We start from the raw sequence: 18,107 nt of genomic DNA, 5'->3' as shown, positions 1-18,107 counted from the left end.
AGGTGTAGACTGAAACCCTTTTCAGACCTAGAGATCATCCTCCCATCAGCTTACAGCTTAAGTGAACAAAAGAGAAGGAAAGAAATTGGTAAGTACAGAGAAGTTTGTCCACAGTCACAAAAAAAAAAAAAAAAAAAAAAAAAAAAAAAAAAAAAAATCTGCTGCTGTTGTGTTGATCCCAGTTCTAGTGGCAGCTCACCAGTATCTCAAAAACTGTTCCAGACTTATCTACACGTAGATATTGGTACAAACTGCTGCATTAGCTTTCCATAGCAATTTTTCAAAAGTACAGATGCGAGTTATCCTTCAGCACAAATGTTCTTATATAACAGATACACACAAATACAGGCTAAATTATTTGGTTTTGGGCCAAAATATTGTAGAAGAAAAATTTCTGTTGTAAAAGGTAAAATTATTCTTTTACGCAAAAGAGCGATGAAAAAATCTGCCAAAAGTAGTGTTGCAAGACAAAGCCCACCAAAATGCTTACTTATAAGTAACAAGAACAGACTTTTTGAAAGAGTTCTGGAATGTAAAATCAAAATTTATTTGCAATAGATCTGGTTTGGTGGCTGCACTGAGAACCTGACAATAACCAACCAACAAAATATTTTGTGTCAATCAAACAGATCTGCTGGTTTTCCACTGAAAATAATAGAAGAATAAATAAAAAGAACAATAAAAGAAAAAAAAAGTGTCTGGACATGGTCACAAGATGCTGCTGCTCAAATAAAAGGCTACAAATCTTAATTAAGTGTATTTCAAAAGGAAAGAGGAAGCACAATTTAACTTCCATGAAAAATTACATACTTTTCAAGACTTCCCACCTCCAAATACTTTTCAGACAAAAGAGTTAAAACATTAATCCAAACTAAATCGTGTTTATTTTACTTTGAGACAAAAAGCTTTAGTTGAACAAACAGAATTCTTCAAAATGTAATGACGAAATACTTTCAATTCAAGGAAAAACAATAAGAACCCCATAGAAAGAAATGTTTCAGAGGTAAATTATTTAATATATGCACCAAACTTGAGCTCATTGGCCAAGAAACTATTTTTGAGACTGGGTTTTGGACCCTTGTATGTTTAGCTTGAGACAACTGAAATCAATTTTCCTTTAATGAATTTTGATAAATGGATTGAGACATGTAGTCTGTCGTGGTTTTGGCACACTGTCCTACCTCTTAACTGTAATGGCCAAGAGATGAATCTCAGTGCATGAAAGCCTCTATTCTTAATATTGAAATGTTGCAAAATAATGTAGTAAACAAGAAGTGACCGAAAGCACAAAAGAATCCTATGTTCTGTGGCAGTCTGCAGTGCACCCAAACCCTGACACATTTAGGACGTGGGAGAACGGAGAGGTGCACTCAGGTGCTCTCCAAACACCACCCGAAGAGTGAAGACTCACTCCAGGATTTCTATTTAAGAGAAGGCTCTCCAAAACATTAGATCATAGTAGCAAGCAATGGTACTTAAATGCAACACTTCCAAGTGTAAAATTTGAAAACATTGTTTTGACTTCAAAGGTGGGGAGAGAGGAGCACTGATCATAAGGAAAAAATGTTCCTTCACCTCCCAAGCAGACAAAAATTCCATGGACTTGAAGATTCTGAAGGCACTGCATGTAACCAAGTGCTTTTCAAACACTCCTCCAGGAAGTTTATGGCATAGCTTACAGCTGAAAGCTGTCTCCAGATGTCAGATCATGAGTAAAAAATATTTTAAGGATAGCTCTGAGAGCACAGTTTTCTCCAAACTGAGAGAAACAATCAAGTGGACCAATTGAAAAAGTTACTTTTCTTGGGCCAACATCCTTTTGGAATGGAGCTGGGAAACCATTCTCTTTCAAAAGATCAGCCATAGATAGATACATATTAGAGACTGTTTACCTGTATAGATGAATTTGGTTTTGCCAGTGTCTTGGTTTGATTCGGGATTGCCAATTTTAATATACTCAATTTTTCTTGGAGATACGATTTAGGAGCAAAAACAAGGCAGGTCTAAAACTTAAAAGGGTATAAAGAAGAAATTTATTAATAACACAGAGAAAATAAGGAATTTGGAATAAGATCTCCAGATAACTCCCTCTTCCCTTCCCCCCCCCACCTTCCATACTTCTTAACAACAACAACAAAACTTTGGTCAGTCCTTCACTTAATCATTTCAGTTCACTTTAGAGAAAGAAGCTTCTTCTTAGTTTAGCCATAGAGTTTGTCTTCACTTTCACAATTTGTATCTGCCTGGGAAAATCTGCAAATCACGAAACTCCTCCCATCTTCACAGTCTTTCCAAAGCTGTGTTATGGGTCATGTCAAAAAACTCCTGGGGTATGACTTTTAAGGGCAAGCTGTTCAAAGCCAAAAAGTTCTCTTAATTTCCTTTTCCATCAAATGTCTCTGTTCATCTTTCCAGTCTCAAGAACAGAGACCACCATTCCCTCGGGGCAAAGGATCTTTTTTCTCAAGCACTTCAACCCCCCCCTGCCCCAAGTAGTTCTCCACAATTTAAAGGAATTTTCTGTGTAGTCCAGTCCCCCATAGCTTACAAAAAAGGTTCTTTTCAGCCAATCTTTTCATGGCATCTCCTCAATCTCTTCCCATCTGGAAACTTGGCTCCCACTTGATTGACTTAATATACTTCCTGCTTTATTCCTTTCATTCAAGGGAGGTCAGGAGACCTGCAGGCTTATCCGAGCATTAGAAGAGTTAAAATTGCACACAGAAGGTGAAGGGAGCTGGGCAAGGCCCTGTTGGAGACATGCGAAGGATTTTCAAGCCGTGCTGGGGAAAAAGGCGTGCCGCCCAAGGCTGCTCCGAGCTGGAGGCAGCGGCTTCTCTGTCTCTCTCTCCCCCGGCCATCACGGCCCCTGGCTAAAACGGGAGGGGGCCAGTGGCTCCCGAGCTCCCCCTGCCTGGCCGGGCCACATTGGGAGGGGGCTGGGCCGGGCCAGCTGATACCTGCTTCACAGACAGAAGTGAAAAGAGAGAGATTGCAGTTTACCGATGTGATTCATGAAATCGAAGTAACTTTTTAACTGGTTACCCAGGCTGTCAATTCAGTCACTGAGGACTGTCAGTGAAAGAAATCTGCATTTTAAACAGAGAATATTTCCTCCTGTAGAAAAGCTGCCCATTGAAAAAACCCAAAGTCACACCAAAAACCTCCACAAACCAAAGAATCAGTAATATGAATACAAGGACTGAAGCCCACACAGCTGCCACTGGCCATTGAACCATTTGAACTGCTTTGGCATTTATAGTGAACACACACTGTTCTCTCCAATATTTGACTGAAAGGTTGTGCATACAGCAAGAGAAGTTCTGTAAACTTTTCAAAGTTTAGCAGAGAAAACCAGGAAAATTTAATTTATTTTGAAATTTTTTTTTGTATTTATAGTTCTTCTATTTCACACAGTACTTCCTGTACTTTTCTTTATAAGTGTCTATTTTAAAATAAATTCTATTGAACACTTCAGGCAATTAAGTTCAAATCTCTACTGACAAGCAGAAGTTATAAAAGGTTATAAAAGGAAGTTCTGACAAAGTCACTGTAAAGTTGTCACAAGAATAATGAATAAACACTTCTATACAATTTTATTCATACTTCAACTGCAATTTCCGTTAATAACTGTTTTCAATTTCTTGGATTAAGAAGAAAATTGCTTCAGTCTTCACAGGTAATAAGAGAAACATTCCTCTCTACAGATTGTCTCTTAGAATTTAACATGAATAGAAGATTTTCAGTCTTATGCATTACCATTTGAGCAGGAAAAGCAGACTACAAGACCACAAAAATTATCAAAACCCCCTTTAAACAGACGTACTTTAAAACCCCCAAAACAATCACAAAGAACATTATATATTTAGTTTTCAAAGCAGCTTCCATTCCATGTTTCTGTCTTACAAGCAGCTAAACAGTTTAATCACTGTACATGTGAACTGGAACTTAGATGCTTTTCAGGCAAATAAGAAGCTGTAGCCCAAGGTTAATAAAAGACAGGAGCAGAAAGGGAAATGAAACTCCAAATTCTCATATCGCACAATTCAAGTTTATTCCATTCGTTCTTGCAACACAAACTTAAAAATACAGTATCATTTAGCATTCTGGTGTCTGTGAACCATGATAATGATGAACCCAACTGTGTAAAAACAGTTAACAATGGTGAAAAGATAAAGTCAAATATCAAAATGCACAGAGCACTAATTTTTCTTCTGTCACTGTGTAGAAAGATGATTGTTTATCCATTTACAAAATATAATTAAGACAAGTTCATTTTGAAATTTGCATGCAACACTGCAATTGCTTGACCTAGGACACTCCATTCTTACCAGCCTCTTCTACAAATGTTATGTTCAGTTCCATTTAACTATTGTACCTCTTTTCGTATTTTACCTCCCTGTAAGAAAAAGGGAGCAGAGGGTACAAAATCCAAAATATACTTGAATTTATAACTTATTCAGCACAAATTTCAAAGGAAAATGTTTAAGAACAGAGTGGATTTCCAAGTATATGCAATTCCAGTCTGACAAAGTATTTAAATTCTGTTTATAGAATGAAAAATAATTTACAGTTTGGTATTTTAATCTAGTTAGGTCCTACTCAAAGATAGAGGAAGCTACCCATCATTTTTTTCCACAAAATAGTTAACAAGAAAGAAACACATGAACAAGCCCAGTCTCTAGGCAATTATATCTGCATAAGCTTTTATTTTTGCTCTTATTTTTACTTTTTTATTCTTTTAAATCTTGGGCAAAATGATTAAACACCTGTTATGTAGTGCAAAAAGCAGAAAAGTATTTCTTCTTTATAAGCCAAACACAAATTCCAGCTTTTTAACTATCTCAAAAGGCAGCTTGGGTATATATTACAGCCAAATTAATAACCGACTCACTGAAGTCTGTTTGCTTCTTTCCCCCCACCACCCAGGGTGAAATAAAAAAAAAAATAAGGTGTCCCCATAATTGTAGAAAAAGGGAGGCAAAATTGCCTCAGTGAATCTCCAGAAGAGTTAGTACAAAGATGATGTTTCTTTGCTCACTTAAAGGGAAGGGCAGGAAAGAAGAGTACAGAAGAACAAAAACCACCCAACAAAAATACAAAACCACTATGGCCAGACAACTTGATACTAATCAACACAAAAAACTTGAATAATCAAGTTCTCCACGTAAAAACAGATTGAAGTTCTCTAGACTAGTATTTGAATAGCTAAGTATTTAATAGCATAATATAGAGGCAAATTGATGCCAAAGATTGTTACTTTTATAGCTGAATAAAGAGTTAAACCTATAGTCTGTGTTCACACTATTACAATGACATGACAATCCAGCACTGATTAGCAATAAGATTGAAGAGTCCTGTTATAAATAGTTATTAAAAGCACTGTTCACCAAATATTCTTGTTATTTTATCAGCAGTTCACCAATTGATTTATCACTGATTTCCATCTCTTCTGATCTTCCTTGCCACCCATCTCCAAGAAACAGAGTAATTGCACCATACAGTTTGTGACCAGAGTTGACTATTTTCTCCATTGCTTTTTTTATGGTATGTGTAGATGTAGATCAGTTCCTGCTCTTGTTTTACAGTCTAAATGCAATGCTTTTCATAGCCGAGACATTCAATCCTAATATGCAACATTATTCCAGTAAAACTAAGTCTCCATTAAATACTAGTGGCAGTCATCAGTCTACTTCTATATATCCTCTCAATTTCAACAATGATATCAAAATAGTATCAGCTACTTTTGTTTAAGAATTCAGCATGAGACATTACATACATTTGTTTTTCTGTATTGTGTTTATTACCAGGAAGTTTGAATTCTGTATTCCCAAAGAGACGAAGATGTATAATTTGTGGTATAGAACCTGTTACTCAGTTCTAGGTGAAGCAGAAACATAATGAAAATTTTCAGGATGAAAGCAAGAAGCTGAGGCATTCCTGAGGACCATAGGATGTGATGGGAACGCCTACAACATCAATAAATACCTTCCCATGAATGATCAAGACTGTCATACTTATTGGTATAGTAAATCTGATCTAAAAGTCAATGTGGTATGGTTAATGTGGTATGGTCACACTGGGAACTTCCAGAACAAGCCTCATGCCTTAATGGAATTTAAGAGGTTCATCCATTTGAAAATGAAACACTAATGTAAAGATACACACAATTTAAAAAACTCTGTAGTAGTTACAGCAAGTTAAGACTTCTGCTTGTACATCTTCCTGCTTCTACATTTGAATTTAGAAAGGCTCCATGTTTACCAGAAAAGTTTAGCTACAATATTCACCTGGCATAAATGTCTAAATAACATTTGTTTTCTGCATTTGCCTTGATTATCCTTCTGTACCAAACAGCCTGGAGTTTTCACGCATGTCTAGGAATTTTATGCTGATGTGGTGAGTAAAGAAATTTCATCTTACTTTCCTTTTGGAAAAAAAATACAGTGAAATTTTGACCTCTCTCTCAAAAGCAGTTACTTAAAATGTCTGTCCTGGACTAGAACAAATATGGACTAGAAAGACTTTAAATTCAAGCATCCAAAAGTACCTTGGCAGAAATTATGGAGTGTAACACCACCATGCCTCAACCAGTCTTTCTTGGTTTGCTCAAGAGTCAGAAAACATTAGTGTGACATCCAATTAATCAATATAAAGAACAGATCCAATAACTAGTATCAGAAGTCCTCAAAATTGCAACAGAGGCTTTAGAGAGAAGAAGAATTTAAGCTACCCACTGAGAGAGAAGAGCAACCCAGTCACCTACATTACTACACTTCAGTTTACGGCAGACACTAAAAGCATGGGACTACTGTCTCCTTCACAACTAGTTTCAGGTACATAGCACAGTACATCCATCTAAAGGAAGTACTTCCATCCAACTAAAAAATCTCAGTACTATTCTAGGAGTCTTACAAGCCAAAAATTCAGCATGGTCTGTCTTCTTTCTTCCGTTTTCACTAGAAATGGGAAGAGATTGTGCACTGGAAAGAAGTCCTAGAGGGACACTGTTTATAGTAGTTTTCAACCGTCTCGAACCAGATTATCTTCAATACCAGTCCCTAACTAGTCTGACTCATAAAGAATTTCCCTCCCCCCAGAGTATTTAGCTGAAGAAGCTGGAAGATGCAAAGAGTGACAGACAGGCAGCAGTGTGAGGCCACAGGAGAGACATTTAAGATATCAGTCCATCAGTCACTGAAGAAGAGTCTTGATTGCCTGGTTGTCAGTGGCTTCAAAGGCAGTTAGTCCGTCTGGGCCTTTCACAGTCTTATCAGCACCCTGGAAAGACAATGAGAAGGCATGTCAATTCATACAGCCAGGCTGCATCAGTACAAAGTGTGTCAAAAGTTACATACCTTGCATAATTATATTGATTACATACAGCTTTTTACTGCAGTGCCTTGTTTTCATTCAGAAACAAACCAGACAAGATTTATGTACAGAACTTTCTAGCATGCAGATAATCAGAGATTCCAACTTTGTCATTTAAAAATAAAGAAAAAAGTCACATAGTTTTTGTTACATAGCAAGTTGCAAGTCGAACAAATTATCAATAATTAACAAATTATTAATCTTAGAAACAGAAGGATTTTTTGTTTCCAGCAAATACTATTCTTACAAAAGCAAAAAAATCAGTGTTACACAATTCTACAAAATCCATGGCACAAGAAGCTCTTGCATGCTAAATTAGACAGATAATACCTGGAAGAGCTGATTTACTAACAAATCATACTATATTCATTCTACATCATAAAATGGCCACACTCAAGGATTGTGCTTCTCTTCCATCCAGAAAAAAATAAAATGGCCACACTCAAGGATTGTGCTTCTCTTCCATTCTGAAAAAAAGTCCCTATTGATACATCAGAAAAACAACATCACAAAATCATTCCAAGTCCAAAACTGCTTAGGTTTGTTTTGAAAGAGTTATGTGTACACCTAAAAGGCAACAAAACAGAACAGGGATGCCTGGATAAAGTGGAGGATAATGCACCAACTGGATAAATCAAAGAACTAGAATAAACTGCTGCAAGTAAGCACAAGCACGGTGCCAGATTTATGAGAACAGAACAAAAGAAGGGAAACAGAGTGATTAACTAGTCATGTTTCCTTTGAGCACTGTGTAATCACATTCATGAAAGGGAAAACAGACTAAACTGTAAACAGGGCAGCTAAATAGGGGCACAAAAGTTATTAGAGATCACAGGACTGATTTCAGAACAACTCTGCAAGACTATATGCAAATCTCACTTGAAAATATGTGTATTTGCTCTATCAAATGACAGGAAAAACACTGTGGCTACAAATACATTTTATCAAAAGTGTGTACAGCAGAGGGTTGTCTTCAGTTCACGCATAAGCTCTCCATAGAATAAGGAAAAATCCCTTCTCAATTACAACGAAGATTGTTAGTTACTATAAAGACACTGAATAGTTTAAGAGCCTAATGGACCTGGAATTTCCACAGCTTCTTTACTAATTAAACACACAAAGCCCCAGTGAACTTCCATACATAATGCCACGTCTGCTCCCGAGACAACTCTCACTTCTCTAAACCTTTCTAACAGTCTAATAAACTGGATCTGATACCACTCTGATGTGCTACCAGTACTACTTTTCACAATGTAGGATATTTCCCTCTGAAACTTGTACACTTTTTACTCGCATGTACTCAACTTGTCATTCAAAAAAGATGGTTTTGAAGCAGTTTTTTAGGCAGCACTGCCAGTCTTGTGGCCCACTGGCCAAACTGATGTTCTCAGAGCTGCTCATCTTCCTTGTGGTCCCTAGAGAATCTCAGTGCAAGAGACACATTGAGTTCACTCCAGTGACAGGAACAATTGTAGTATTTCCTCTCTCCAATCACATGTAACATCCTCGGCAATGGTACAAGGATGTTGCAGTTCTTTGGGATATGAACAGGAGCTGAATTAGCCTGTTCCCAACAAGTGACAATTTCGTTACTGCAAACACACACTTGGGCTGAAACCATGGGAACATTGCTTGTAAAACATTTATTTTTCCCCTAAAAAACCTCCAAGAGATTTAGCAGGTATTCAACACTTACAATCCTAGTTGTCTAGGGAAAAGAAAGGCATCTAAGAGTAAAAATCGCTTCTTTTAATGAGTTAATTACTTCTACCTGCCTAGATATCACTCAGACTATATTCTATGTGGAAATCAAGAAGGCTTCACAGCTGTTCCTTGATGTTAAGCTCAGAAAATCTTGATTTGAAGAAAAATGGAACTATGCCATAACTGACCTGACAGAATTTTAAAAACTTTAATTCATAAAACTCCCCACCTATGTACCAGCATTTAGGGCACCAAAGGTAACAGTTAACTGAGGTAACTTTGAAGTATAAAGATAGGTTTTAATTTTAACACAGAACTGCTCTCCCCCCTCAGAAAAATACTGCAGCAAAGTTATTGACATGGAAGACCTGTGTTTCTAAAAGAGCTTTACTGAATGTAGGATAAGAGGGTCATGACTACCTAAGGAGGACACAGTTTATTAAACTCAGTACTAATAAATTTAGAAAATGGCCTATTAGCCAGACAGAAAGATTCCTGCCTACATTCAATAAAAAGAGAAGGAAACAATAAATGTCAGGTCAAGAGGACTTTAATTTGCAGAAGTACAACACTGCCTGGAAGCAACTTCAATAAAAAAACTCATAAAAGTACAATGATTCCATAGTATCCTCCACTTCTCCAAAGTAAAAAGTTACTAATCTTTGTCTTATGTTTGACTCTAAAAATACACATACACAAACAAATATAAACCCTCTCTCCTTGGTAGGGTAAAAACAAACAAGAACGTCTGCCCACTTAAGCCACCAGGCAAAGCACAAATGTTAAGCTCTGAGAGCCACACGGCAGCTACTTGGCTCCAGCTGCAGTTTTGGAAAAAACCCAAAGCAACAAACACAGAACCCACGATGGGAACTGAGCTCCCACCAAACTGTGAAACCAGAACTCGGGGCACTTAAAGCTGAGAGAAGATTGGTTTACACAGCAAGCAGCAAACTGCTAAAAAGAGTTGCTAGATGACACAACAGAGGCAGATGCCTTCTTGTTCAAAAAGTAAATGGATGAATTCATGGACAACAAATTTGCCAACACTTCTGAACAGGGGACAGATGTGTGTACCTCTGAAATCCCCAGTACAGAAACCATGAATGAGGAGAATGAGTGAGCAGACGTGGTTATACCCACAGCTCTTTCTTTTGACACTGTCAGAGAAGAAAAAAGGTGCTAAACTGCCCAAGTTAACAGCATATTTTTTGTAACACAAAAGCAGAACTATTTTGGAGGCTGAACAAATGGATGAAGTTTGTTGCATCCAATGCAACAACTCCCATCCTCCATTTGAAGCTTTCAAACTGTTACCTGTCTGTTTTAACATCCTGGTTTCCCTGACACTAAAAAAACCACAATTTTTACATTACAAATCGAACACCAGATTATTTAAGAAAAACATGGATCAGTGTTTGAAACATTTCTTGAAATACTCTTCCTTCTCCCTCTCAATTGCTCGAGTCTCACACAGAAGGTTTACAAACATCCCCACAGTCCATGCGGCACCATAGAAAGCAATGGAGAATGTTGATTTAGTAACCGGGAAGAACATTAAACAGTCAGGAATTTTTAGATCTTTCAGTAAGGGCTGAATCCTGATTCCCAGGTATCTGCTACCAAAGAACATATGACTATGGTACAAACAAGGTGCGATATGTTTAATGTTTCAACGAGGGTCATAAAATAACTGTGTTAAGAGACACAACAACCCCTACATATAAACCCTGCCTCAGACAGACAGGGCTGATAAGCCAACTTTCAGTTTATAAATATTTAATCAGCTAGCCCATGTAAATGAAAGCAATCAACATTTAACTCTGCATGAAGAAATCTGAAAGTAATTTATTATTTGAGCAACTTATCTAGGATGGAAAATCCTCCAAACCAGAGATAGAAATAAATCAACATGGGATAAAGAACACCTTATTTTTTGATGATTCTAAATGAAGGATCAATCCTCACAATAAATTTAAGCAAGCTGGATACACCATTTGAATCCTAAATAAACAGTGACTGTATTTGTTTACAAAAAAGCATAAGTAATGTCAGACAAGAGCAAAGAAGTTAAGCGAAATTCATGTAGCTTTAGGGCAGTTAAGGAAAACATTACCCTGGAAGTGGCATATGAAAGTATTACACAGCAAGAAATCCTTTGGCCAAATGATGTAAGTGTAATCAAGAAGGAGTGCTTATGGAGACAAAAGATTGCTTGAAATAACTACTGGCTCTGTAAAACTGATCAGCTTTGTAATATAAACCAAAGTGCCAACAGAGACAGATGAAGCTTATCCTCCCCAGAACAAAATTTACAAGCTGCAGGACAGAGGAAGCTTGGCTTTCTAATTTTATTTCCCCTCCTTCTGCCATCCCAGATGGGTTCTCAGTCATCTGGCAAAAGCTGAGGGAAACCACACCTCTGAGCAACTTCACAGCAGAGATGCCATCAACATAAAACACTTAAATAGCTGCCAAAGCCAAATCCACTGTTAGGAATGCATTTTTTCCCCTTACTGATTTGCAGTTCTGCTCTCTAGCTGGAGCCCACAATACTCTAATGGTCACTGTTACACCACAGAAGTCCTGCAGCTTTTTCCTTCAGCTACCTTTTACCATGATCAGAGTACCCTCTCGGTTTCAGAAACACAAATGGCATTTGTTTGATATTCTGAACATATCATCTGAAGCACCATAATCTTATTGAAAAAAACAATCACAGTAATATGCTTTGTTAATGGGCAACTTGTTTGAAACACTTGTATCTCACCTTTGACAGAAGCAATTTCACACAGGAAACGTGGCCTTCGTAAACTGCTGATAGAAGTGGTGTGATATTATGTTTGTCTGGAGCCTGTAAATTGAGACACAATTATGTGAATGACAATTTCACACAGCATTTTAAGATTTCACAGAACTTTTAAATCTTCTATAATCAATGGTAGAAGAAGTAAAAATTTAAGAATATTAGCCAGAAATGCATTCCACTGGATTTTTTTCCTCTTTTTTTAGAAAAGAAAAGTTACCACTAAAGAGGTAATAGCAAGATTTTCCTTCCGCAAGACTTCTAGGTATTCCAAAGCTTGTCCATAATTTTAGGCAAATGATGGAAATCATGCTGTTTCAGCTGAAAAATTTTGCCCAATTTAAAACTCCTAATTTTCCCATTTCACAGCCAACATCACTTTGGAAAACTGTTTTGGCTGAAATATTTGTTTTGGCTGTCTTCTCTCTGAACTACAGTCCTGGAAAGAATAAGAAATGGAGCACCTGAAATGCTATTTTGAACTCTTACCCAGCTAGAAAAAGTCCCAAGGAAGAGATAATCTTTCCAGACACCCAGGAGAAAAATCCAAGAATTTTTATTACGAACTAAAGCTAACATGTCTTACATGTTAACTTTTGGGCAAGCATCCCAAGGCACATCATTTGGGGTATATGGCTAAAGTATTTAGGAATTTAACTTCCAGAGAAGTCAAGTATTTTCAAAACAAGAAGCCATGCATGACAAGCTACAGCAAAATGACTTAAACAAGAAAGAAGGTCTCCAAAGAAAAAAAAAATCATCCTAATTTAAACAGCTATCCTGCTCTGACTAAGGATGTCTTCTGAAAACCCCTTCCACAAAATGCAAATATGCATTGCAAAGCTTATTCTGATGTGATTACTGGAATAATTTTTCTAATTGTGGTAAAATTAAATTTAAATTTTTTTACAGCTACAAACAACTTTTTCCAATATGTCCAAAGAGACACTTAAAACATTTAATAAACATAATTTTAAGCTTCTAACCTCTAGAATCCCACCTCTCAAATATTTTTAAATGCACTGAATTGTCTTTCAGTGACCATTTAGGCACCTACACCAATCTTTTCAATGCATGTAGGAAGACTTTAAGACCTGTTTGCAAATACATTTATACATACATTAATGTCAGCTCCTTTCAAGAGCAGAAATTCCAGAATCTCAAGCTGTCCACAGTCTGCTGCATAGTGAAGAGGCTTCCTTCCACCTTCAAGTGTCCGGTTGACATCTTCACCCTTCAATACAAACATAATCCAATCATTAAAATTTTAGAACTAACACACGAGGAAGAGCTTGAAAGAAATCCAACACCTTCAAACATGCTGAAGAATGTTCCACGCAAGTATTTCAGTCACTGCCCAAGAAAAATGAAAGTTAAGTCACTCAATTTCTATTCCCTCACATTTGCATTTATGACTGTAAGACAGCCTTGATCCCTTGTTCTGTACTGCACCTCAGGTATAGTAAGTACCCTGAGGTAATAAGGTAACTCGTGATTTAAAACAAACCCAAACCAATTAAAAAAAAAAAAAAAAATAGAGCTGTACATAATGCTCCCCTTTGCTCATTTTGCTTCTCTTGCCCCACAACTAGAATCATGGCTAAGTTCCTTTATCTGCTTCTAAGAATTCTGAGGTTTTGCATAATGACAAACTAGCTGCATAGAAGTAAGTCAGCATCATAACCACCAGCAAGTGAGTCCAGGCCATCCATAATTTACAACCCAATTATGAGACTGTCCACCCTGTTTTATGAATAGAACTTGCCAATTCTACATGATAAAAACAAGTCTGAAGAGTCAATCAAATCAAGCCACAGGAGGTTGTACTCTAATGCCTCTTGTACAAATAGATTGAGACATCACTTAAGGTGTAAACAAAATTTAATTTACTGAGTATCTGATCAGCTTTGTTTCCTCACCTTGGGTTGTGCAACTAAGGATAAACTGATTTACTGCCCTTCACTAATAACAAGTTACTGGAAACCAGCTAGAGACAAGCTGTGTGGTAAGTGGCTTCTTGTTCCTATGTGCAAGGCATCTTAATTTAACATCATATCTCAAGCCCTGTATCTCCACAGAAAAACAACCAGAAGAATTTCAGCTGCAGCACCAATTCACACTTCTCTATAGAGCCCTTGCAGTTCCCTCACTCCTGTGTACCAAAGTTCTAGAAAGTACGCAGAATAGACGGATTGATATATACCTTCCAGAAATTACTTCCCTTCTAAGAATGGAAGAGAAGATTGCCAGAAGGAAATCTTATTCTGCTTTTGATTTTCTATATAATCAGAGTTTTACACTACTAGTCAAGTAACAAGATGACCTTGTTATTCTCCTCTCTTCTCAATAGGATATTCAATTATTCATCATATACCCTTATATATACCTATATAGCAGATAGCATTGTGATGTAACTTCTCATTTGCTGAATTTCATTAATAATTAAGTTCCAATTAAAAAAAAAAATCACCCAGATTAAAGCATGCTAATAGCATACAAATAGTCTGGGAAAACATATAAAGAATCAGCATATACTTATGTTGAACATTAAACTCTACCCATACATTTATTAGCATGCTCATCCCATCAGTTTTAAAACAACTGGAAATTACATAACCCATCATGTTTGCTAATACATTAGTGATTGTGTACAGAAGTTTGAGAAGCTAACCACATGAAAACCACCTAATAACTGACACAAAACAGCCTCTTAAATCCAACACATGCCAAGACATGGTAAGTAAAGGAGCTCAGGAGAGGGGCAGGCAAGATCAGTCCTGGGACAGCACACAGTCAAACCACAAGTTCACAGCCAAACAAAAGTTAGAGCCATCACTTCTCTAGATTAGGACAGTCCAGAAAAGCTCTCACTTCCTTTAGCTTATAAATATTATTTGGCTCACTGGCTTGTATTATAGTAATTTTTCTTTGTTTTTAAAGAATAAAACAAAGGTCCTCTGTTCTCTCCTAAGCTGGCTGTGGAATAAATTCCTAGTGGACAATGAACTTTCAGAGGGAAAAAATCCCCACCTAAACTCCTAGTTATTTTTAAGATCCCCAATAAAGATTATGAAAGCTTATTTACAAGGGACTACCTGGCAAAAGGTCTGCAAATAAAGATATCCCAAATACACTGCACAGTACTGAATACTGGCACTGAGAATATGTATTATTAATATTCAAAGTTAAACATCACAACATTTTAGTCTGAATTAAGAGAAAAATGACATCATGTAAGTTACAAAAACTAAAAAAAAAAAAAAAAAACCAAAAACAAGTACTCCTATATTCTGCAATAAACCAAGTCAAATATCCAGTTGCTTCACAGGTATGAAAAGCTGCTGTAAAACAGACCACTGAATTTTGTAAAGCTTTACCTGGCCTTTCTTACTGCCAGTCCAAGAAATATCAAAGTAGGAAGGGAAGATAAACCAATGTATTTAATATACATGGATCAAACTCCAGCAAAACCACTTGTTTCAAACACTAACACGTATACATTAAAAAACTTGCAGGACTCTTCACAGATAATTTCTCTCTGGGGTTTAGATCTTCTATTTATATTGCCTAGGGCACCTCTCTGTAGGAGAAGCAGTGGTTTCCTAAGTGAGGTGTGAAAACTCAGAGAGGTGTGCAAGACAAGCCACCGGGGTGTGAGAAGAAAACATATATTGCACTATTAATAAAATGGAAAAATAGCATTTATTTCATCTTTAGTTTATCTTTAATTTCCATTTTTGGGGTATATTTTATAATATGCATGTTACACAATACAGGAGTACATACCGAAGTTTCCTTAAGCATCAAGTCCCAATCCCCCTGCTCAGGGCCAGGCTGGATGGGTTTTGAACAACCTGGTCTACTGGAAGGTGCCCCTGTCCATGCAAGGGGGCTGGAACTAAATCTTTAGGCATAAGATAAAGACTTGAGCCCCCACCTCATAAATGGGACAGCTCTGGTGAATGTGTGGCGAATCATGCCAACACAATGGGACAAAGTGGTCTCTCAAGCCCTGTCACAGGTTGGTGCAGGAAATAGCACATAAGTAAATATTCAAAGAAAAATGTTATCTCTGCATAAAGTTTTCTAAACTTACTATGGTTTTGAGTAATACTGGCCATACATGCCATAATGAATGTTATGAATTCGGGTATCAGCAATCTTATGAGGTGATGATTCTCAATACAAAACTCTAAGACAGAAAAGTAACCAATATATTGGTGGGCTGAAACTAAGCTGCTGAAGGTTTAGATCAAAAACCACCTTCCCCAACAGAGGCACATGGTCAGAATCCACATGAGCTGACAAAATGGAGCAAAGTTCTTTCTTTACACCCACAGGACCAAAATCTTCTGTGCACTGGACCAAAAGTGACAACATGATTTTTCAAGGAAGTTTCATGAGACTTCTGCCATTTTCTAGAGTCTAACAAAGCAGCAAGGAGGTTAACTTGTGTATTTGGAAGAGACACAATTAAGCCAGGATCCAGGAATAGTATCACCCTCAAAATAAACCAAAGCTTATATGCCACGCTTCTTCTGAAAGATTATTTATTTTCTCTTTTTAGAGTAGACCCACTAACAATAGAGTAAATCCACTAACAATGGTGCAAATATTTGTGCACAGCTTTAAAAAGTAATTTGCCCATGCAAAAGAAAAGACACAATCACCTCCTTAATGGCCTTCCAGAATAAATTGAATTTACTCAGCCATTTAAGGCTAAATCTGGCATAAAACATATTAGTAAAATTTTTCTTTTCAGATCAAAGATTCAGGGCACCAGCTATGCAGTAACATTAAAAATCTACTAAATCCATGAAACATCAGAAACAGCAGTTCCCAGGTAACTGCTTTAATCCTCTATTAAAATCTGATTATGGGTAAAGAAAAGCCTATGTGAATCTCCAATTATTAAACAAGACATAAAAGAAGACTTTTATACCCTATTTCAAAAATTCACAAAAAATAGCTAACAGAAGAACATTCAATTAGGTCTTTAAGTATCAATGTCAGTTGAAATGTGGCTATCAACTTTTTATTAAAGGACAGGAAAACAAAAACTGGAAACTCACTTCCAAATACTTTTAAGAACTTTGCTTTTTAAGTAATTAAGACTAGGATTTATTATAGCATCCTATGAATGCAACTATCACCCACTTTCTGTAATTGTAAAATGGAGCAATTTAATGAATTAAAAGATCTGTTCTAACTAATTTCTTAAGCAAATACTGTCAAAAGTAGTTACTTACGAACTGAATTCTTTCATTACCCTCTCTCTCATACATTTTCCTTGCTTTAACTTCTCTTGCTAATATAACTACACAAAATCCCGCATTATATCTCATATCATTTTCTAGTTTAGTTCTAGTCAAGGCTTTTGCTTTTCTAGCTTCATCCCTGCACACCCTGGGAAAATGCCTATGTTCTTCTTGGGTACCCATCCCCAATTCCAATTTTTATGCTCCTTCTCTTTCTTCCTGAGCTTAGAAAGGAGACACTGACAGCCAAGCCCACCTGTACACCTGGATGAATGTCCCAGAGTTATCTGGAAGGATGTGCACCTTAACAGCTACCCTGAATAAGTTCTGCCAAATTTAATTCCTTTTTCTTTTGCAGTCCTTGTTAAAAAGAATGAACCAGAGTTTGCTGACTTTGTCCCTAATGCATGCTATGACATCAGCTCCATGAAAATGTTGAATGAACAAGTTTAGTCATAAAGTACAAGTTCTGAAGCTCATTATTTTCCAGGGAGATTATTTAACCACACCAAACTGACTCCATCCTTCAACAGCTCCTGTCTTTCTGTAGCCTTTATTACACAAGGCTGTATTCCACACCTGCCTTAGTCTCCCTTTATCTGCTAACTTCCTCTTTTCCCAGCTCCTGCCAGTTTCAGAAGCATCAATGCTTAAAGCCAAATGAGCTAAACTCATGTTTAACCTCATCTAGCGCCATTCTAGCACTCCTACAGCACACTCCAGGTGCTTCAAGAACACAGGCTTATTTTGCAGTGGCACAGGAACTGAAACCAAACCTGAGTCAGGTATTCACGTGAGCACTGTGGTTTGTCAAAAGTGTTGTTCTAGAACATTACTGCCAGGCTTCTAATTCCACAGCTCACTCTTTACTTTAGCACCAACATTTCTCCTGTGTGGCAGCAACAGCTTTGCTACTTCCAGCAAAGTTTGACCCTTCCCAACCCTGCATCAGAATGAGTGGCTGA

At 37.0% G+C, this 18,107-nt stretch overlaps 1 protein-coding gene across 1 annotated transcript in view; it reads right to left on the bottom strand.

Annotated features, from left to right (window-relative positions):
- Positions 1-4,037: 4,037 nt before the first annotated feature.
- The window catches only part of MTPN (myotrophin), a 30,823-nt gene continuing 16,753 nt past the window's right edge, over positions 4,038-18,107 (bottom strand). Inside the window, exons 2-4 of the mRNA XM_056482580.1 lie at positions 13,005-13,118; positions 11,849-11,932; positions 4,038-7,281 (exon numbers count right to left, since the gene is read on the bottom strand). Of these exons, the coding sequence (XP_056338555.1) occupies positions 7,195-7,281; positions 11,849-11,932; positions 13,005-13,118 (285 nt within the window). The 3' untranslated portion in view covers positions 4,038-7,194. The remainder of the gene's footprint in view (positions 7,282-11,848; positions 11,933-13,004; positions 13,119-18,107) is intronic.

Source organism: Oenanthe melanoleuca, chromosome 1A (assembly GCF_029582105.1).
Source record: "Oenanthe melanoleuca isolate GR-GAL-2019-014 chromosome 1A, OMel1.0, whole genome shotgun sequence".
NCBI lineage: Eukaryota > Metazoa > Chordata > Aves > Passeriformes > Muscicapidae > Oenanthe > Oenanthe melanoleuca.
Note: the sequence above shows the minus strand (reverse complement) of the source record. Positions and strands in the feature narration are given on the sequence as shown.